The 16,322-nt window shown below is 41.2% G+C and overlaps 1 protein-coding gene across 2 annotated transcripts in view; it reads right to left on the bottom strand.

Annotated features, from left to right (window-relative positions):
- Positions 1–562: 562 nt before the first annotated feature.
- MEI4 (meiotic double-stranded break formation protein 4) overlaps positions 563–16,322 on the bottom strand; it is a 133,310-nt gene continuing 117,550 nt past the window's right edge. For both annotated transcript variants that reach the window (XM_075126537.1, XM_075126538.1), the window contains one exon: positions 563–2,332. In XM_075126537.1, the coding sequence (XP_074982638.1) occupies positions 2,081–2,332 (252 nt within the window). In that variant the 3' untranslated portion in view covers positions 563–2,080. The remainder of the gene's footprint in view (positions 2,333–16,322) is intronic.

The raw sequence follows: 16,322 nt of genomic DNA, 5'->3' as shown, positions 1-16,322 counted from the left end.
GCAGGGATGATGTCCCTAGCCTCTGTTTGCCAGAAGCTGGGAATGGGCGACAGAGGATGGATCACTTGATGATTACCTGTTCTGTTCATTCCCTCTGGGGCACCTGGCATTGGCCACTGTTGGAAGACAGGATATTGGGCTAGATGGACCTTTGGTCTGACCCAGTATGGCTGTTCTTATGTTCTTAGTTTTGTTCACTTTGTGTATCTCGCCTCTTTTTCCACCACCCTGTGTGTCAAAGTCACTTTTACCTTTCTCCTCCAACACAGTAAGTAGAAGCGTTGACCAAGAAAAGAAAAAAAACAACAATCCAAAAGCAACCCCCCAAAAAGTTACCATGCTAGTGGACAAGTGGTTGACAAGCTTAAGTAAATATCTACTAAATTTTATATCTGTAACTTGTCAGTATGGGTGGAATTAGCTGATTTTCTGATGTGGCTATTCAGGAATAGTAGTTCATCTGATTTATACATCAAATGGAGTTTTGTTGAAATTTATTAATATAAAACATGAAAAAATGGTACCCCATGCTATAACCAAAACCCAAGTTTAATAACTCGAACATAATACTACAGAGTGGTAAAACAGAAATTACAAAACAATTTCCTTAATGGCCCAGTTATACCTATATAACAGCAGTGTTGTTCTGTTGCAACATAATACTAATATATTTTAGCAATATAGAAAATACAGTTATGATCATTAAAATAATATGTATTACCATTTAATACAAACATCTTTCCAATGTTACTGAAGATGTGTTTCACTGAATTTTAGTAACAGATAAAAACAGATTAAAATCGATATGAAGCAAACTTGGTGATGGGAAGAAACTGTACAAATATTAAAAATATGTAATTTATAAGTGAATCTCACTAATAGAACTCACAATGATATTAATATTGTTTGATCTCCCTGAGAAAATTGTAATACATTTTAGTAATTACCCTCCAAATATATCAAAAATTATGGATCACTGGAATAACTATTGGGCCCATATTTTAAAGTTTTCATGTTTAAGAAGATTCCTATTAAAGTAGGTAAATAGTTATGTAAATCCTGTATAAAGAAATGAAAATCCAAAAATTAGATATAATGTATGAACATTTAAATGGAATTTTATCTGTCTTACCTTAGGATTTTTAGGTTCAAGCAATTACAAAATGAGCTAAATTAATACAGGTGCAACTCTGCTAACATCAGTTGAGTTACTTCAGAGGTAATTTGGCTCAGTGTTTATGCACGTACTATTAGTGTATATGCAATGTTTGGTGAAAATGAGAAAAGGATAAAAATAGACGTAAATCAAACATTGGTTAAATCAGACATAAAAGAAATATTTTGGTTAAGTCAGAGACTACAACTGACCTAAGAGAATGGTAGTAGGCATCATGTATAGTATAGCGGTACTTAGCTAAAATTATTTTTTCTGAAAATAACAAGGCTTCTGCATATGAATATATATCTGTATTTGCACCACAGCATTGAAATCTTCGCTATACACAATTTAACCTTAACATATTGGCCAAGATTTAAAACAGTAATAAAATAAAAACATGGATGCCTACAGTTAGGCTTGTGAGTCCATATTTAGGCACCTAAATAAATGATCTGATTGTCAAAAGTGCTGAGTATTCAATAGCTCCTACTGAAACATACAGAAACTGCTGGATGAGCAGCGCTTTTGAAAGTCATGCCACTTATTTATGTGCCTAAATATGGATTCATGAGCCTAACTGGAGCATTAAATTTTTTTAAATCTTGGACTTAATCTAAAAGTTCATTTTACTTACTTATTCTAAATATCACATAAAAGGACTTTGCTGCTCAAATTCCATTCATGTAGACAATGTAATACACAGGAGTTTCCATAATAAAACCCAACATTTACCCACAGTTACTACACACAGGGGCATTCAAGATATCACTCTTTTCTATATGAAGAATGGAAAAACAACCACATTATCTTAGATATTGTTGTTTAGTATAATCATTGAAAGTCTTTCAATAGTGACCATTTTCATGCTCTGGTTTTTCCACAGCTGTAATGAATATACTGCTAAAAAGAAGCCTGGCTGTTTTAAACAATTTGCATTTGAGATGAGTTCAAAAGAGCACCCAGTCTCCACATATAAACAGAAAACAATGGGAATTCATCAGCAAGATGGAGAATAATTTGATCAAGGTTCTGCAGAAATTTGCTTTTTTCTTCTCCATCATAGTCTGAGCTTGAAATGTTACCTTCTCCTGTCCCCTTCTGAAGAAGCTGTTCCAAAATCATGCAGAGAGAAAAAATATTCTCATATTGGGTAATATTATACTTGGCCTCGATCTAGAAATAAAGAAAGAAGTGCATAAGCATAAACTGAAAATGCTTTTACAGTCCATCAACACAGAAGATACTCCAGAGAATGTTGTTAAAATTTTTAGCAATGTTTATTTTGATATAATTGAGGATAAACCTACAATTAGTTACATTTCCCCACAAAAAATAGCCTTTTTATTATACATGCCACCCTCCAAGCAATTAAATATATTTTAAAATCCAAAGCTTACCATTTTCCATGGTAAACAGTTTGAGAAAGCTTATTTTTCCACTTAGCCACAGAAAGACCATGACATACTATGATACATGGATGTACCAATCAAAATCAATGCAGTGGTACCTTCAGATCAGCTTTTTAAAACAAATACATTATAAACTGAATAAATCTTTCCTTAAACCCTCAGATACCAAATAACATAGTGTTAAGCACTCCTAGTTTTACATGAGAAATGAGGTAATTTAGCACCAAGGAATTAGACATAATAATGCACACAATTGGTTTTTCCATGGAAAAACCAGTCTTGAAGGCTACTGAATCTCTCTCAGGCTACAAGATTGGACATGGAAAGACACCACCAGTTGTTATGATGGATTATTTCTTGATGTCCATTGAGACATTAACACTCGTTCTCCTGGACCTCTAGCTGGCATTTGATACCACTGATCACTAAGCTATTCAGAATCTATCTTGAGGGCAGAAATGCCCTTAAATAGAATGGTTCCTCTCAGACTGAACCCTGAAATTTGTTATACCAACTGTCCATCCTCCTCCAAAAGCCTTTGACTTTCTCTCACTTATTATTCAATGTCTACATACACACTTTTCATGGAGTATGCAGTGGTAGTGTCATCTTTAATTAAAATAGCTTAACAAAAGAAAGACTAAAGGGTGACATTATTACAGGCTACAGGTACCTATATGGGGAACAAATATTGAATAATGGGCTCTTCAGTTTATCAAAGAAAAGTATAACATGATCCTTTGGCTGGAAGTTGAAGATAGACACATTCAGATTGGAAATAAGGCACAAATTTTTAACAGGAAGTGTAATTAACCATTAGAACAACTTACCAAGGGCTGTGGTGGATTCTCCATCACAGACACTTTTTAAATTAAGATTTTATATTTGTTTAAGAGATATGTTCCAGGAATTATTTTGGGGCAGTTCTATGGCTGGTGTTATAAAGGAGATCATACTATATGATCTCTATGATCCTTTCTGACCCTTGGAATCTACGAAGCTCAACACTGCTTCTTCAGACCCGGCGAGATTAAAAAGCCAAGGGCATAAAGGGGAAAACAAAAGGATTGAAACATCACAGAATGTGAAACTATATGAGATAAACCTGAGGCACAAAGGATAGGTGGGTACATGGAGTTACAGTCAAGGTTTGTGTTGGAACCTTACCCAAGTTTGTGCAGGAATCTTAAGTTCAAATTCCCTCAGTTTCTCGCATTTAGTTTCTCCCTCCCACCCCACTCTAATATAACATTATATTAGTGTTATAAAAGGATAATACATTCTCAACCATAACTCCCAGTTATTGTCCTGGGAGTTGCATAGTCAGGACTATATCTTGAATATATTGTTCACTGTTTTTCTTCTAGTACCAAAGCTCTCCATGGGACATCTGCAGGATTGGTGAGAAAAACTTTGACCTTCTCTGTTTGCTGATACCTTGGAAACTCCACAAGCGTGAACTCATGGAGTTTTCCTACTGTGGATTTGGGATATCACAGTCATTGATTTAGTGAGGGGAATGGGGACACAGATTTAATTGGTTGTATAATTTTAAAAAAATGACCTGTGACTTATTACAAGTGTGGTCATCCCCCTCCCCCCACCCCAAGACAAATGAAAAGAAATGTTACAGAATGATGAACTAAGGAAAATGAATGTGTAGTTAAGGTACTTTGGAGGTCTGTGTTCAACTCCAGTTATTCCAAATATTTTCTGTGTGACCTTAGCCAAGTTACTTAGGATGGAATTTTCAAAAGCATCTAAGTGAGTAAGGGGCACCAGTACCATTGCTTTCAATTGGATTAGTACTCCAAAATCACTTTGACAATTTATACCTTCAAGTCAGTGGGACTGCTATGGGTACCTGCATTGCCCCACAGTATACCAACATTTTTATGGCTGACTTAGAACAATGCTTCCTCGGCTCTTGTCTCCTAACAGGAGAGCGTTGTGGCTGGGGGCAAGCAGCTCCCAGGCTGATTGAGGAAGCAGCCTCAACTGTGGCCACGCCCCAATCAGGGCCCAGCTGGCCCTTGTAAGAGGGCAGCGGGCTAGGAGCAGACAGACACTCTCTCTCTAGCCTTTGGAGAGGGAGGGACCTGGCTGCTGGGGAGCGTACCAAGGTACCTGAGGTGGAGCAGGGGTGGGGGAAAGCCAGAGGAGCTGGGGAGCTCTGACCTGGAACCCGGCAGGCTGAAGACCTAGCGTTAGGCCAAACAGGTGCTGGGGTTTCAGGGGGCAGTCCAAGGGTACGCAGAGGCAGCAGGTCCAAGCCCTCCTTGCCGGTGATGAGTGGCAATTATACTGCAGTCCGCATCAGTGAACGGGGGCTAGATGACTGGCAGTAGCCAAGACTGAGGCAAGGTGGGGATGGGGGGCAGTGGGGTTTCCCGGGGAGGGGAGACCCACCAAGACTGCAGGGGTACTGCAAGGGGCAGAAACCCAGTGGAAAAGGGCACTGGGGTCCAGGAGGGACATGGGGTCCCAGCAGTAGTGAGACATAGGCCTGAAGAGGACGATCCAGAGCTGGAGAGCTAATTCCCGAGACGACCAGCAGGAGGCACCACAGGGGTGAGTCTCACCACTGTTGCACGCCCTTACTCTACTTATGCTACATTGATGACATCTTCATCATCTGGACCCATGGGAAGGAGGCGCTTGAGGAATTCCACCAGGATTTCAACAATTTCCACCCCACAATTAATCTCAGCCTGGACGAGTCCACACAAGAGATCCACTTCCTGGACACTACAGTGCAAGTAAGCGATGGTCACATAAACACCACCCTATACTGGAAACCTACTGACTGCTATACTTACCTACATGCCTCCAACTTTCCTCCAGACCACATCACACGATCCATGGTCTACAGCCAATCCCTCAGACAGAGACAAACACCTAAAAGATCTCTAATAGCATTCTTAAAACTACAATACCCACCTGGTGAAGTGAAGAAACAGATTGACAGAGCCAGAAGGGTACCCAGAAGTCACCTACTACGGAACAGGCCCAACAAAGAAAGTAACAGAATGCCACTAGTCATCACTTCCAGCCCCAACTAAAACCTCTCCAGCGCATCATCAAGGATCTACAACCTATACTGAAAGACGATCCCTCACTCTCACAGACCTTGGGAGACAGGCCAGTCCTCCCTTACAGAGAGCCCCGCAACTTGAAGCAAATACTCACCAGCAACTACACACCACACAACAAAAACACTAACCCAGGAACAAATCCTTGCAACAAACCCCTTTGCCAACTCTATCCGCATATCTATTCAAGGGACACCATCATAGGACCCAACCACATCAGCCACACCATCAGCGGCTCATTCACCTGCACATCTATCAATGTGATATATGCTATCGTGTGGCAGCAATGCCCCTCTGCCATGTACATTGGCCAAACTGGACAGTCTCTACACAAATGAATAAATGGACACAAATCAGATATCAAGAATTAGAACATTCAAAAACCAGTAGGAGAGCACTTCAGTCTCCCCGGACACTCAATAACAGACTTAAAAGTGGCAATTCTTCAACAAAAAAACTTCAAAGATAGACTCCAACTAGAAGCTACAGAACTGGAATTAATTTGCAAACTGGACACCATCAAATTAGGCCTGAATAAAGACTGGGAGTGGCTGGGTCACTACAAAATTAAATTTCCTCCTGCTGAAACTCAGACCTTTTCGTCAACTGTTTGAAATGGGCCAGGTTGATTACATTGGCCTCATTAGCATTACAAAAGTGATTTTTCCCCCCTCCCTTGGTATTCACCCCTTCTTGTCAACTGTTGAGAATAGCCCACTTCCACCTTAATTGAATTGGCTCGTTAGCACTCACCCTCCACTTGGTAAGGCAACTCCCATCTTTTCATGTGCTGTGTATTTATACTTGCCTACTGTATTTTCCACACCATGCATCTGATGAAGTGGGTTTTAGCCCATGAAAGCTTACAACCAAATAACTTTGTTAGTCTCTAAGGTGCTACAAGGACTCCTCGTTGTTTTTGCTGATACAGACTAACACAGCTACCCACTCTGAAACCTTTGAGTTTTTAGAAAATCCTACCCTTAATGTCTCAATGCCACAGTTCCCCATTGGTAAAATGGAGAGAATACTTCCCATTGTCATAGGGGTGTTCTCAAGATAAATTCATTAATGTTTGTGGGGCACTCAGATACTATGATGTTGGAACACATCTAACCACCTAAACAGAATACTGGAGTAGAGGGGTTCACAGATGTAACAAAATGGAAGGTGATTCAATCTATTTTAAAGGAGTTTTTGTATTTCTTTCTTTAGCATGATCTAGGTTGTATGCAATACAACAAACATATATGGAGTAAAGTCTCTTCAAGACGCCATTTCCTTGAATTTTATACAAGATGCTTGTGTAAAAGAGCATGACAATATAGACATGAAGTGCAGTATGTAAAATCTTGTGACCTATATCCACAGAATGCTGTCTTTTTTGAGGGACCACTCTCATAGTAAGGTTTTCTTCACTCCGAATATTATTTACAACTCTTTTCCTCTGCTGTGGAAAAGAGAACAGGTACCTGCTATTCATATTCATCATATGTGGTCGGATAGTTTCCATTCATGTTTTAATGCTGGAGGTGTTTCCAAAAACATCCTTAACAATATATTGTAAAAATATGTTCATTTGTAAATGTACTGAAATTCTAGAGCAGAAAACACTGATATTCTTGAGATATTTTGTACAATTTTCAAGAGTGACTAATAACTTTAGGTGGCTCTATTTGAGTGTCCAACTTAAATGGACCCAATTATCAGAAAATGTTGGGTGTACCTGCGCTTTGAAAATCAGACCCCTTTTAGGTGTATCAAAAATGAAGTCTCCACAAATCAATTTTCACTTTTGAAAACTCAGCCCATAATATACATAATATGGTAATGTTTTAGTAATTGCATTTTCTATTACATTACAAAACATATAACAATTTTAATGAGCTATAATGGAAATATCAATTTTATTGTACAATTACATGTTTATTATTGTATCATGTTGGCAAACATATTAACCCGAGGCCATCACTAATTAAATACAAATGAATAATTATATACAGATTTATAGGCAGTTTATCATACAATTGAATTCTGTTTCTGAGGATGATGAATCCAATCCTGCTCTTACTGCAGTCAGTTGCAAGACAAGTATTGAAGGATCACAACCTAAAAGAGTGACAGAGAAAACTTTTGTGGTTTCTCATAAAAGAGTTAGCCACCAACCTGGAGATCATACCAGATTTGGCCCACCCAAGGAGACAGGTAAGCTGGGTAGTCTCTCCCTATTGCACGCTACAAACCCTCAGGAGAAACAGTCCAAATTTGTTTAATAAACTATTACTGTTAATGGCACATACTCAGAAACCTGCCCAAACCTAACCAATTAAAACTTCTAACAACTATAAAATGAGGATTCTTTACAGATTTGTAGAGTCTAAGGCCAGAAGGAACCATTGTGATCATCTAGACTGGCCTCCACCATAATGCAAGCCATTGAGCTTCTGCAAAATAATTCCTATTTAGTTTAATTAATAAAGCAAAGGTTTTGATTGTTTATTTTTATGCAGTTGCTTAATCCAAACTGGCGGATGTCTCTATTATGGGAAACCAAAATTACAAGAAAGAAACATTTCCTCTCTCCTATATGACAATCACCAGCTGGGATGACACTACTAGAAAGTAAAAGCAGAAAGATAAATTCGTAATCAAAACAGATTCTTAAATGAAAAAATCCAAATTTTTTGCCATTACTAAATAGTGAGGGAAGTCATCTTTGTTGAATGAGGTCATATACCAAGGTGGTGATTTGTTACAAGCACGACAACTGTATCTGATATACAATTATCTCTATATGCAAATTGCAGTTTTCGATTCATTGAGGGCCTTCTTAGGATCATTATATATTAGAGTATCTGAAATCCTTAGGCACTGGGTTTATTAAAGTAAAATTTTAAACCCTTCTTATGACCAGCATGTGGAGTTGCCTTTCCATTTGGTATTAGGCTGTCAGGAACAAAAAGAAACTACAAAAGAAAATGAAAAGGCAGTGTCCTGCTTAGTAGCAAAACCCATTGTTTTTTTCAGTACTATCTTGTCCTGAAAAGACCATAATTATGGTAGTTAGATGAATGAAGTTCCTAGCTAGCTGATTCTTCTAGCTAAAACAATAGCCAGTAGGAAACCAACTTTATACATGAGAAAGTATAGAAATATGTTTAGTAAGGGTGGAAAAAATGGTTTGGATCTCTGGCTATCCAGATGTTCATATGCATACAAGCAGACCTCAACCTCTAATTTCTGACTGTTTGGGCTGTAGCACCAAATTTCATAATGGCACAGATCATGCAGCAATAAATAGTGTGAAATAATACTTCAATGAGAAGAGAAAGTTACTCACCTTGCAGTAACTGAGGTTCTTCGAGATGTGTCCCCCGTGGGTGCTCCACTCCCAGTAATGGTGTGTCCCGGCGCTGTTGATCGGAGATCTTCAGTAGCAGTGACTGGTTGGGATGCACGTGCTCAGCTGCTGTCTCATGGCGTCGTTAGGGTCTGCCTGAGCACATGCGTCCCGCACCCCCCTCAGTTCCTTCTCTACCGTAGAGTTGTCTGATTAGTACTCCAAAGTAGAGGAGAGGAGGGTGGGTAGTGGAGCACCCACAGGGGGACACATCTCGAAGAACCTCAGGTACTGCAAGGTGAGTAACTTTCTCGTCTTCTTTGAGTGCTGTCCCTGTGGGTGCTTAACTTCAAGTGAATGTGAAGCAGTACGCATGATGGTTGGTGGGATTTTGGGGTTGCGTGAGGAACAACGGTAGACAGTACCATATGGCCGACTGTGGTGTCTGCCGTGGTATCCCGTGTGATAGCATAATGTTTGGCAAATGTGTGGTCAGATGTCCACTTGGCCGCTCTGCATATGTCTATAACATGTACATTGTAGAGGAAGGCAATGGATATTGACATTACTCTAGTAGAATGACTCCTAACACTCTCTGGTGGTTGAACATTCTGGGTCCAGTAGCAGGACCTGATGCCGTCAGAGATCCACTTGGATAGTCTTTGCTTAGAGACAGCCTCACCCTTTGATCTCTCGGTAGTAGAAACAAATAATCTAGGGGATTTACGAAATGGTTTAGTTCTGTCAAGATAGAATGCAAGAGCCCATTGGACGTCGAGGGTATGTAATGCCATTTCCCATGGAGTTGAGTGAGGCTCGGGATGGAATACACGTAAGTGTATTAGCTGCTTAAAGGTGGAAGGTAGACACCACCTTGGGAAGGAATTTGGGGTGGGGTCGCATAGTAACCTTGTCTTTCGAGAAAATGGTGTAGGGAGGGTAGGCCATCAGGGCGCTTATTTCACCAACCCTTCTCGATGACGTTATGGCAACCAAGAAAGTCACTTTTGTGGACATGTGGGGCAGGGATGAGGTGGCCAGGGGCTCCAAAGGGGGTTTCATAAGAGTGCAGAGAACTAGGTTGAGACTCCAGGAGGCTACTGGTGAATGAATCTCAGGGTAGAGATTTTGCAGGCCTGTGAGGATGAGTTTCATGGTTGGGTGGGCGAAAAGTCAATAGCCGTCCAGAGCATCATGGAAGGTGGTAAGGGCCATGAGGTGTACTCTGATAGAACTGAGTGAAAGCCCGTCCTGTTTTAGTTCGAAAAGATAGTCTAAGATGTCAGGGAGGGTTGTAGTCTGTGGTGTCAGGTGTCTGTGGAAGCACCAGATGGAGAAGCGTTTCCACTTTTGCAGGTAAGTCTTACGAGTGGAGTCCCTTCTACTGTGCAGGAAGACATGTTGGACCTGTTCTGAGCAAGCTAATTCGTGGGATTGAAACCATGAAGGAACCATGTCATCAAATGGAGTTTCCGGAGCTGCGGATGAAGAAGCTGACAGCAATTCTGGGAGAGGAGATCTGGTCTGTCGGGGAGAGTCCGGGGAGGACAGATGGACATGCACAGCAGGTAAGGATACCATGTCTGTCTGTCTGGGACAAGCTGGGGCAATAAGTATGACCCGGGCCTTGTCCTCTGTGATCTTGCGTAGAACCCTGTGTATCAGTGGAATTGGTGGAAAAGCATACAAGAGGGAGTTGTTCCAAGGAATGAGGAACACATCCCCTAGAGATGCATTTCCGAGTCCCGCTCTTTAGCAAAACAGATGGCATTTACGGTTTTCAGGTGTGGCAAATAGGTCTATCAATGGAGTACCCCAGTGGGAGAAGAGTCGAAGTATCATCGGATGTAATTCCCATTCATGTTCCTCGGAGAAGTGTCTGCTGAGTGTCAGCGGTAGTGTTGTGACACCCAGGCAGGTCAGAAGTGGTGATTTCTATGTGATGTTGTATGCACCAATTCCATAGTCGGCTTCTTCATCCGCATAGGGAGTGAGATCGTGCATAGGGAGTGAGATCGTGCTCCTCCCTGCCTGTTAATGTAAAACATACATGCTATATTGTCCCTCAAAACTAAAGGAAAGGGAGACCTGGGAAATGGCTAGCTAACTATTTCTATTTTTCTTTACTTATTTCCTACAGTAACGAGGGAAGAGATAAGCACTGCCCCAAGTCTCGTCTTCAGCCGAGGATGGTTAAGAAGGAACTGAGGGCGGTTGGGGACGTGCGTGCTCAGGCAGACCTGAACGCTGACGCGAGATATCACCTGAGCACGTGCGTCCCGACCAAGCACTGCTACCGAAGATCTCCGATCAACGGTGCCGGGACGCACTGTCACCGGTAGTGGAGCACCCACAGGAACAGCACTCGAAGAACTATTGGTCACTCATCATTTTTGAAACACAGGGAAAGTGTGTATATGTGGATTTAGGATCTTATAACTTTAGGTTCCAATTTTATGAAAATTGTGACCTAAAAGAGGATAACAGTTTTTTCATGTTCTTTGTGAAAACTCCTACTGATGGCAGTACAAGTTCTTCTGTAATTAAACAGTGGTTTATGGCCCTAACCTTGCTTGCTGCTCCCATCCAGGAACCATAATTAAAAATGTAATTTGGCCACTTCCAGAAAATATACCTCTTATTGTAATCATCCTCTTCCAATTTAAATTTCTCACCTCATTGACTGGCTTTTTCAAAACTTGATGAATTGGCCAAACATCCCCACATTGCTCCCCACAGCAAAATGGGCGAGGGAGAAGTTATCACTGTGGTGTGACTTAATGTTGTGGTCTTCTTGGTATGGCAGTTGATAGGAACCTTTGTAGCACCGAGACCACAGGTTCCTTTTTATGATAAATGATAGCCATAAAACATACAAAGAACACTATCGAGAATTCAGAAACTGCAAAAGGAGAATGTTAAAAATGCAAGAAATCACTTTGAAATAAATACAGTGTGGCAAAAAATGTTAAATACAACTTCAATCACTTTTTTTTTAAATACTACAAAAGCAAGAGATCACGGAAGGAGGAAATTAGAATGTTACGTAATATAAAATGAAGTCACAGAGCATGGCAAAATACCTAAAATATTAAATTAGAATTTCACTGATGTACAGTTATACTCCATCCGACAGCCAGAATCCTGACATCCAGTATAAATGATTCTAGCACCTGCATTCAGTGGTGATTAAATTTCTTGACCTAGAATCCCTGAGTAATTCCCCCCCCCGCCCCGAAATTTTCCTCCACATCCAAGCAAACACTTTCACTCATTTTGATAAAAAAGTATTCCCCCCACCCACTCAAATTACTAGTGCTTGAGGGCTCACAGATAAGCCTTTTCCAGAATTGTACTAGAAGATACAAAGTGACCTGGGACAATATATTTTAGCAAGTCTACATTGTATAAAGTTTTGGATAACTGGGTGGCAAAGGAGGGGACATAAACCTTTAGGGTGTGTCTACACTTTCAACTGTACATGGATACATGTGCATTCTTGTGCCAGAATTCCCTATGTTCACATCTGAAGCATATTTCTGAAGGACAGTCTTCTGTGTGAAAGTTAGCATGCATAAGGGGTGTGGGTATGTATGTACATGTCTCTGCTGTGGCTTAGCCCTGTACCCATTCTACAGAGCAGCGTGGACTGGGGTAAGGAGCGGGTACCATGGCACAAGTAGTAGCAAACTGTGTTTCAGAACAAGTAATCATGGTTTGCTTAGCAGTATTCTAGAAACAGGGAAATCTCTGTCAGACTCCTGTGCATTCTCTGTGATGCACACTAACAGGAACCCTGTATTCATGTAATGACTACACAGGCTATGGACAGGGTCAGTTCATCCACGCAGCTAACTTTTCAATAGGGATATTGAGACATTAAGAGGTAACAATCAACACCTTTTTTCTACAAGAAATGTGCATGGAAGTAATGATTCAGTAGTATAACAGAGACTGGATGTGTGTCAAATGTTTTCCTGGATAGATTATTTGGCCCAGGAACTTCATAGGAAGCACTGCACTGGATCAGTGTAGTGTTCTGGACAGTGCCCAGTGCCAGATGCTTCAGACAGAAGATGTAAAAACCCTGCAGTATGCAGATATGGAATAATCTGCCTCCAGCAATGAGTCTCGTCCTAACCCCTATTTATCAGAGCTTGGTTTAAACCCTAAAGCGTAAGGTTTAATATATTTTCCAAAAGGGGATTAACTATTAACAACTCTGAATATTCATCATATCCATAGACGTATCCAAGCCCTTCCTAAATCTTGCTACATTCCTGGTCTCAATAACATCCTGTGACAAGACTCCAACAGTCCAACTACATGTTGTATGAAAAAATATTACCTTTAAAATTTTGAATTTGCCACTCTAACGTCACTGAATATCCCCATGTACTGTGTTATGAGCAGAATGAATAGAAGCTCCTAATCTACCTTCTCTATAAAATTCGTTATTTTATACAGTTTTATTGTGTCCCGTCTTTTTTATCTCCCTTCTAAATTAAACAATCCCCGTCGTTTCCTATTTCTCTTTATATGAGTGTTTTTCAGGCTTCAAATCATTCATGATGGTCTACTCTGAACACCCTCTAATTCTATAATATATTTTTCAGATGAGGTGACCAGTTTTTCACACCAGAATTCCAGATGAGGCTGCACCATGATTTGTATAATGGTATATTTTCATTATTCTCCATCCCATTCCTTATACAGACTAACATCTCATTTGCTTTTTTTCCACTGCTGTTGCTGCATATGGAGCTGAGGTCTTCACTGAGCTGTATACAGTGTTGCTCAGGTCCCTTTAATGAGCCCCATGGTTAATTCAGGAACCTGTAAGGTGCACAAAAAGATTATTTTTTCTCTACAATGTATATTTCTTAGCCAATTTAGTTCAGTTTTGATAAACGCAATCAGTTGCCCTTTCTCTGTGATTGGTTAAATCCCTCTGAAGTTCCTTACAATCCTTCTTGGTCTTCACTATCCTTAATAACTTTGAATCATCTGCTAACTTTTCCACCTCACTACTCACCTCCTTTTCTAGGTCTTTAATAAATATATTAAATACTGGATGCCATATTGTTGTTAACCTTTCACCACGATGAAAATTGACTTCTTAATTCTTTGTTTCCTGGCTTCCAACCACTTTTTCATTCTGGACCATACTGTGTGTGTCACTGTAGCAGGGTGGTCACCTGCTCCTGCCTTCAAAGGCTTAAAACAGCCTGGGGAGAGGGCTGTGGTAGGGAAAGAAAAGCGGGGCTGATTGGGAGAAGCAGCCTCAGCTGGGGGCCACGTCCCAATCAGGCCGCAGCTGGCTTAATCATGGCACAGCTGGCCCTTATAAGAGGGCAGTGGGCCAGGAGCACACAGAGTCTCTCTCTAGATGTTGAGAGGGAGGGACCTGACTGCTGGGAGCTGAGCAGGGCACGCAGAGCAGGGCTGGGCTGGGCTGGGGAAAGGCCAGAGGAGCTGGGAAGACCGGCTTGAGAAACCCCCCAGGCTGCACGCTTTGATGAAGGCCTAGGAAAAGGGTACTGGGGTTGCAGAGGGCAGCCCAAGGGTAGGCAGAAGCCGCAGGTCCAGAACCTCCTTGCCGATGATGAGTGGCGATTATACTGCAATCCGCCCCAGGGAGCAGGAGCTAGATGGTGACTAGCAGTAGCCAAAGACTGATGCGAGGTGGGGATAGAGGGTGGGGGTTCCCTAGGGGAAGACCCAGATCTGTGGAGTACTGTCAGGGGGCAGCACCCTGGGTAAAAGGGGCACTGGGGTCCGAGAGGGACACGGGGGCCAGCGGCAAGGCTGGAATGCTAATTCCCTGGACAACCGGCAGGAGGCACTGCAGGGGTGAGTTGCCTCACCGTGACAGTCACCCTCTGACTGCTTAGCTTCCTCTGAACTGAAACTAATCTACTTTTACGTAAACAAAATTCAAACATATTAAGGTATGGAAATACACAGTTAAGACACCTAAACTACCTTATCTCTGTCCTGTAGTGACACCATAAGAGGAAAAATATGAAAAAAACCTTAATCTCAGTTTCATCTAACCTGAGACTACACACGCTAAAATATCTTCATCATAATTGTAAGGTTATTTCACAGTATTACCCCATGTAATTCTTGGTATGGGCTAATTACAACATCCCTGTAAATGTTTTTCATTATATATATGTAAATTGGGTCCTACCTTTGTTGTTATGGGTTGGGCACAATTGCCACCTTTCATTCAGGGTAACTGTAAAGTAGTGGCTGAAACTAAAGCAGCAGCCCCCAAAACATCGGCATATGGAAAAGCTTGAGTAGAAGCTGAACCAGGTGGCCCAAGGGGTTTCAAACACAGGGGTTAGGGTTTTGATTGTTGGAACTGTTTTTGTCTGGGCATATGTGACAGAAGGGAGACAGAATTGGCCAGAAAGTCAAGCAGACAGTAACAGAAGCGTTGGTAATGTGGCCCCCAGGGAAAGCTTTTGGGGTACAGGGAGCTGGCTGGAAAGGCACATTGGGAAGAGCAAGCACATGAACTGTATCCTGCTATTTGACTCTTATTGTGTTCAAGGAAACAGGACTTTATGTAAAAAGAAAAGGAGTACTTGTGGCACCTGAGAGACTAACCAATTTATTTGAGCATAAGCTTTCGTGAGCTACAGCTCACTTCATCGGATGCATACTGTGAAAAGTGTAGAAGATCTTTTTATATACACACAGAGCATGAAAAAATACCTTCTCCCACCCCACTCTCCTGCTGCTAATAGCTTATCTAAAGTGATCATTCTCCTTACAATGTGTATGATAATCAAGGTGGGCCATTTCCAGCACAAATCCAGGGTTTAACAAGAACGTCTGAGGGGGGCGGGGTAGGAAAAAACAAGGGGAAATAGGTTACCTTGCATAATGACTTAGCCACTCCCAGTCTCTATTCAAGCCTAAGTTAATTGTATCCAATTTGTAAATGAATTCCAATTCAACAGTTTCTCGCTGGAGTCTGGATTTGAAGTTTTTTTGTTGTAATATCACAACTTTCATGTCTGTAATCGCGTGACCAGAGAGATTGAAGTGTTCTCCGACTGGTTTATGAATGTTATAATTCTTGACATCTGATTTATGTCCATTTATTCTTTTACATAGAGACTGTCCAGTTTGACCAATGTACATGGCAGAGGGGCATTGTTGGCACATGATGGCATATATCACATTGGTGGATGTGCAGGTGAACGAGCTTCTGATAGTGTGGCTGATGTTATTAGGCCCTGTGATGGTGTTCCCTGAATAGATATGTGGGCACAGTTGGCAACGGGCTTTGTTGCAAGGATAGG

Source organism: Caretta caretta, chromosome 3 (assembly GCF_965140235.1).
Source record: "Caretta caretta isolate rCarCar2 chromosome 3, rCarCar1.hap1, whole genome shotgun sequence".
NCBI lineage: Eukaryota > Metazoa > Chordata > Testudines > Cheloniidae > Caretta > Caretta caretta.
This window is presented reverse-complemented; position numbering and strand designations above follow the sequence as displayed.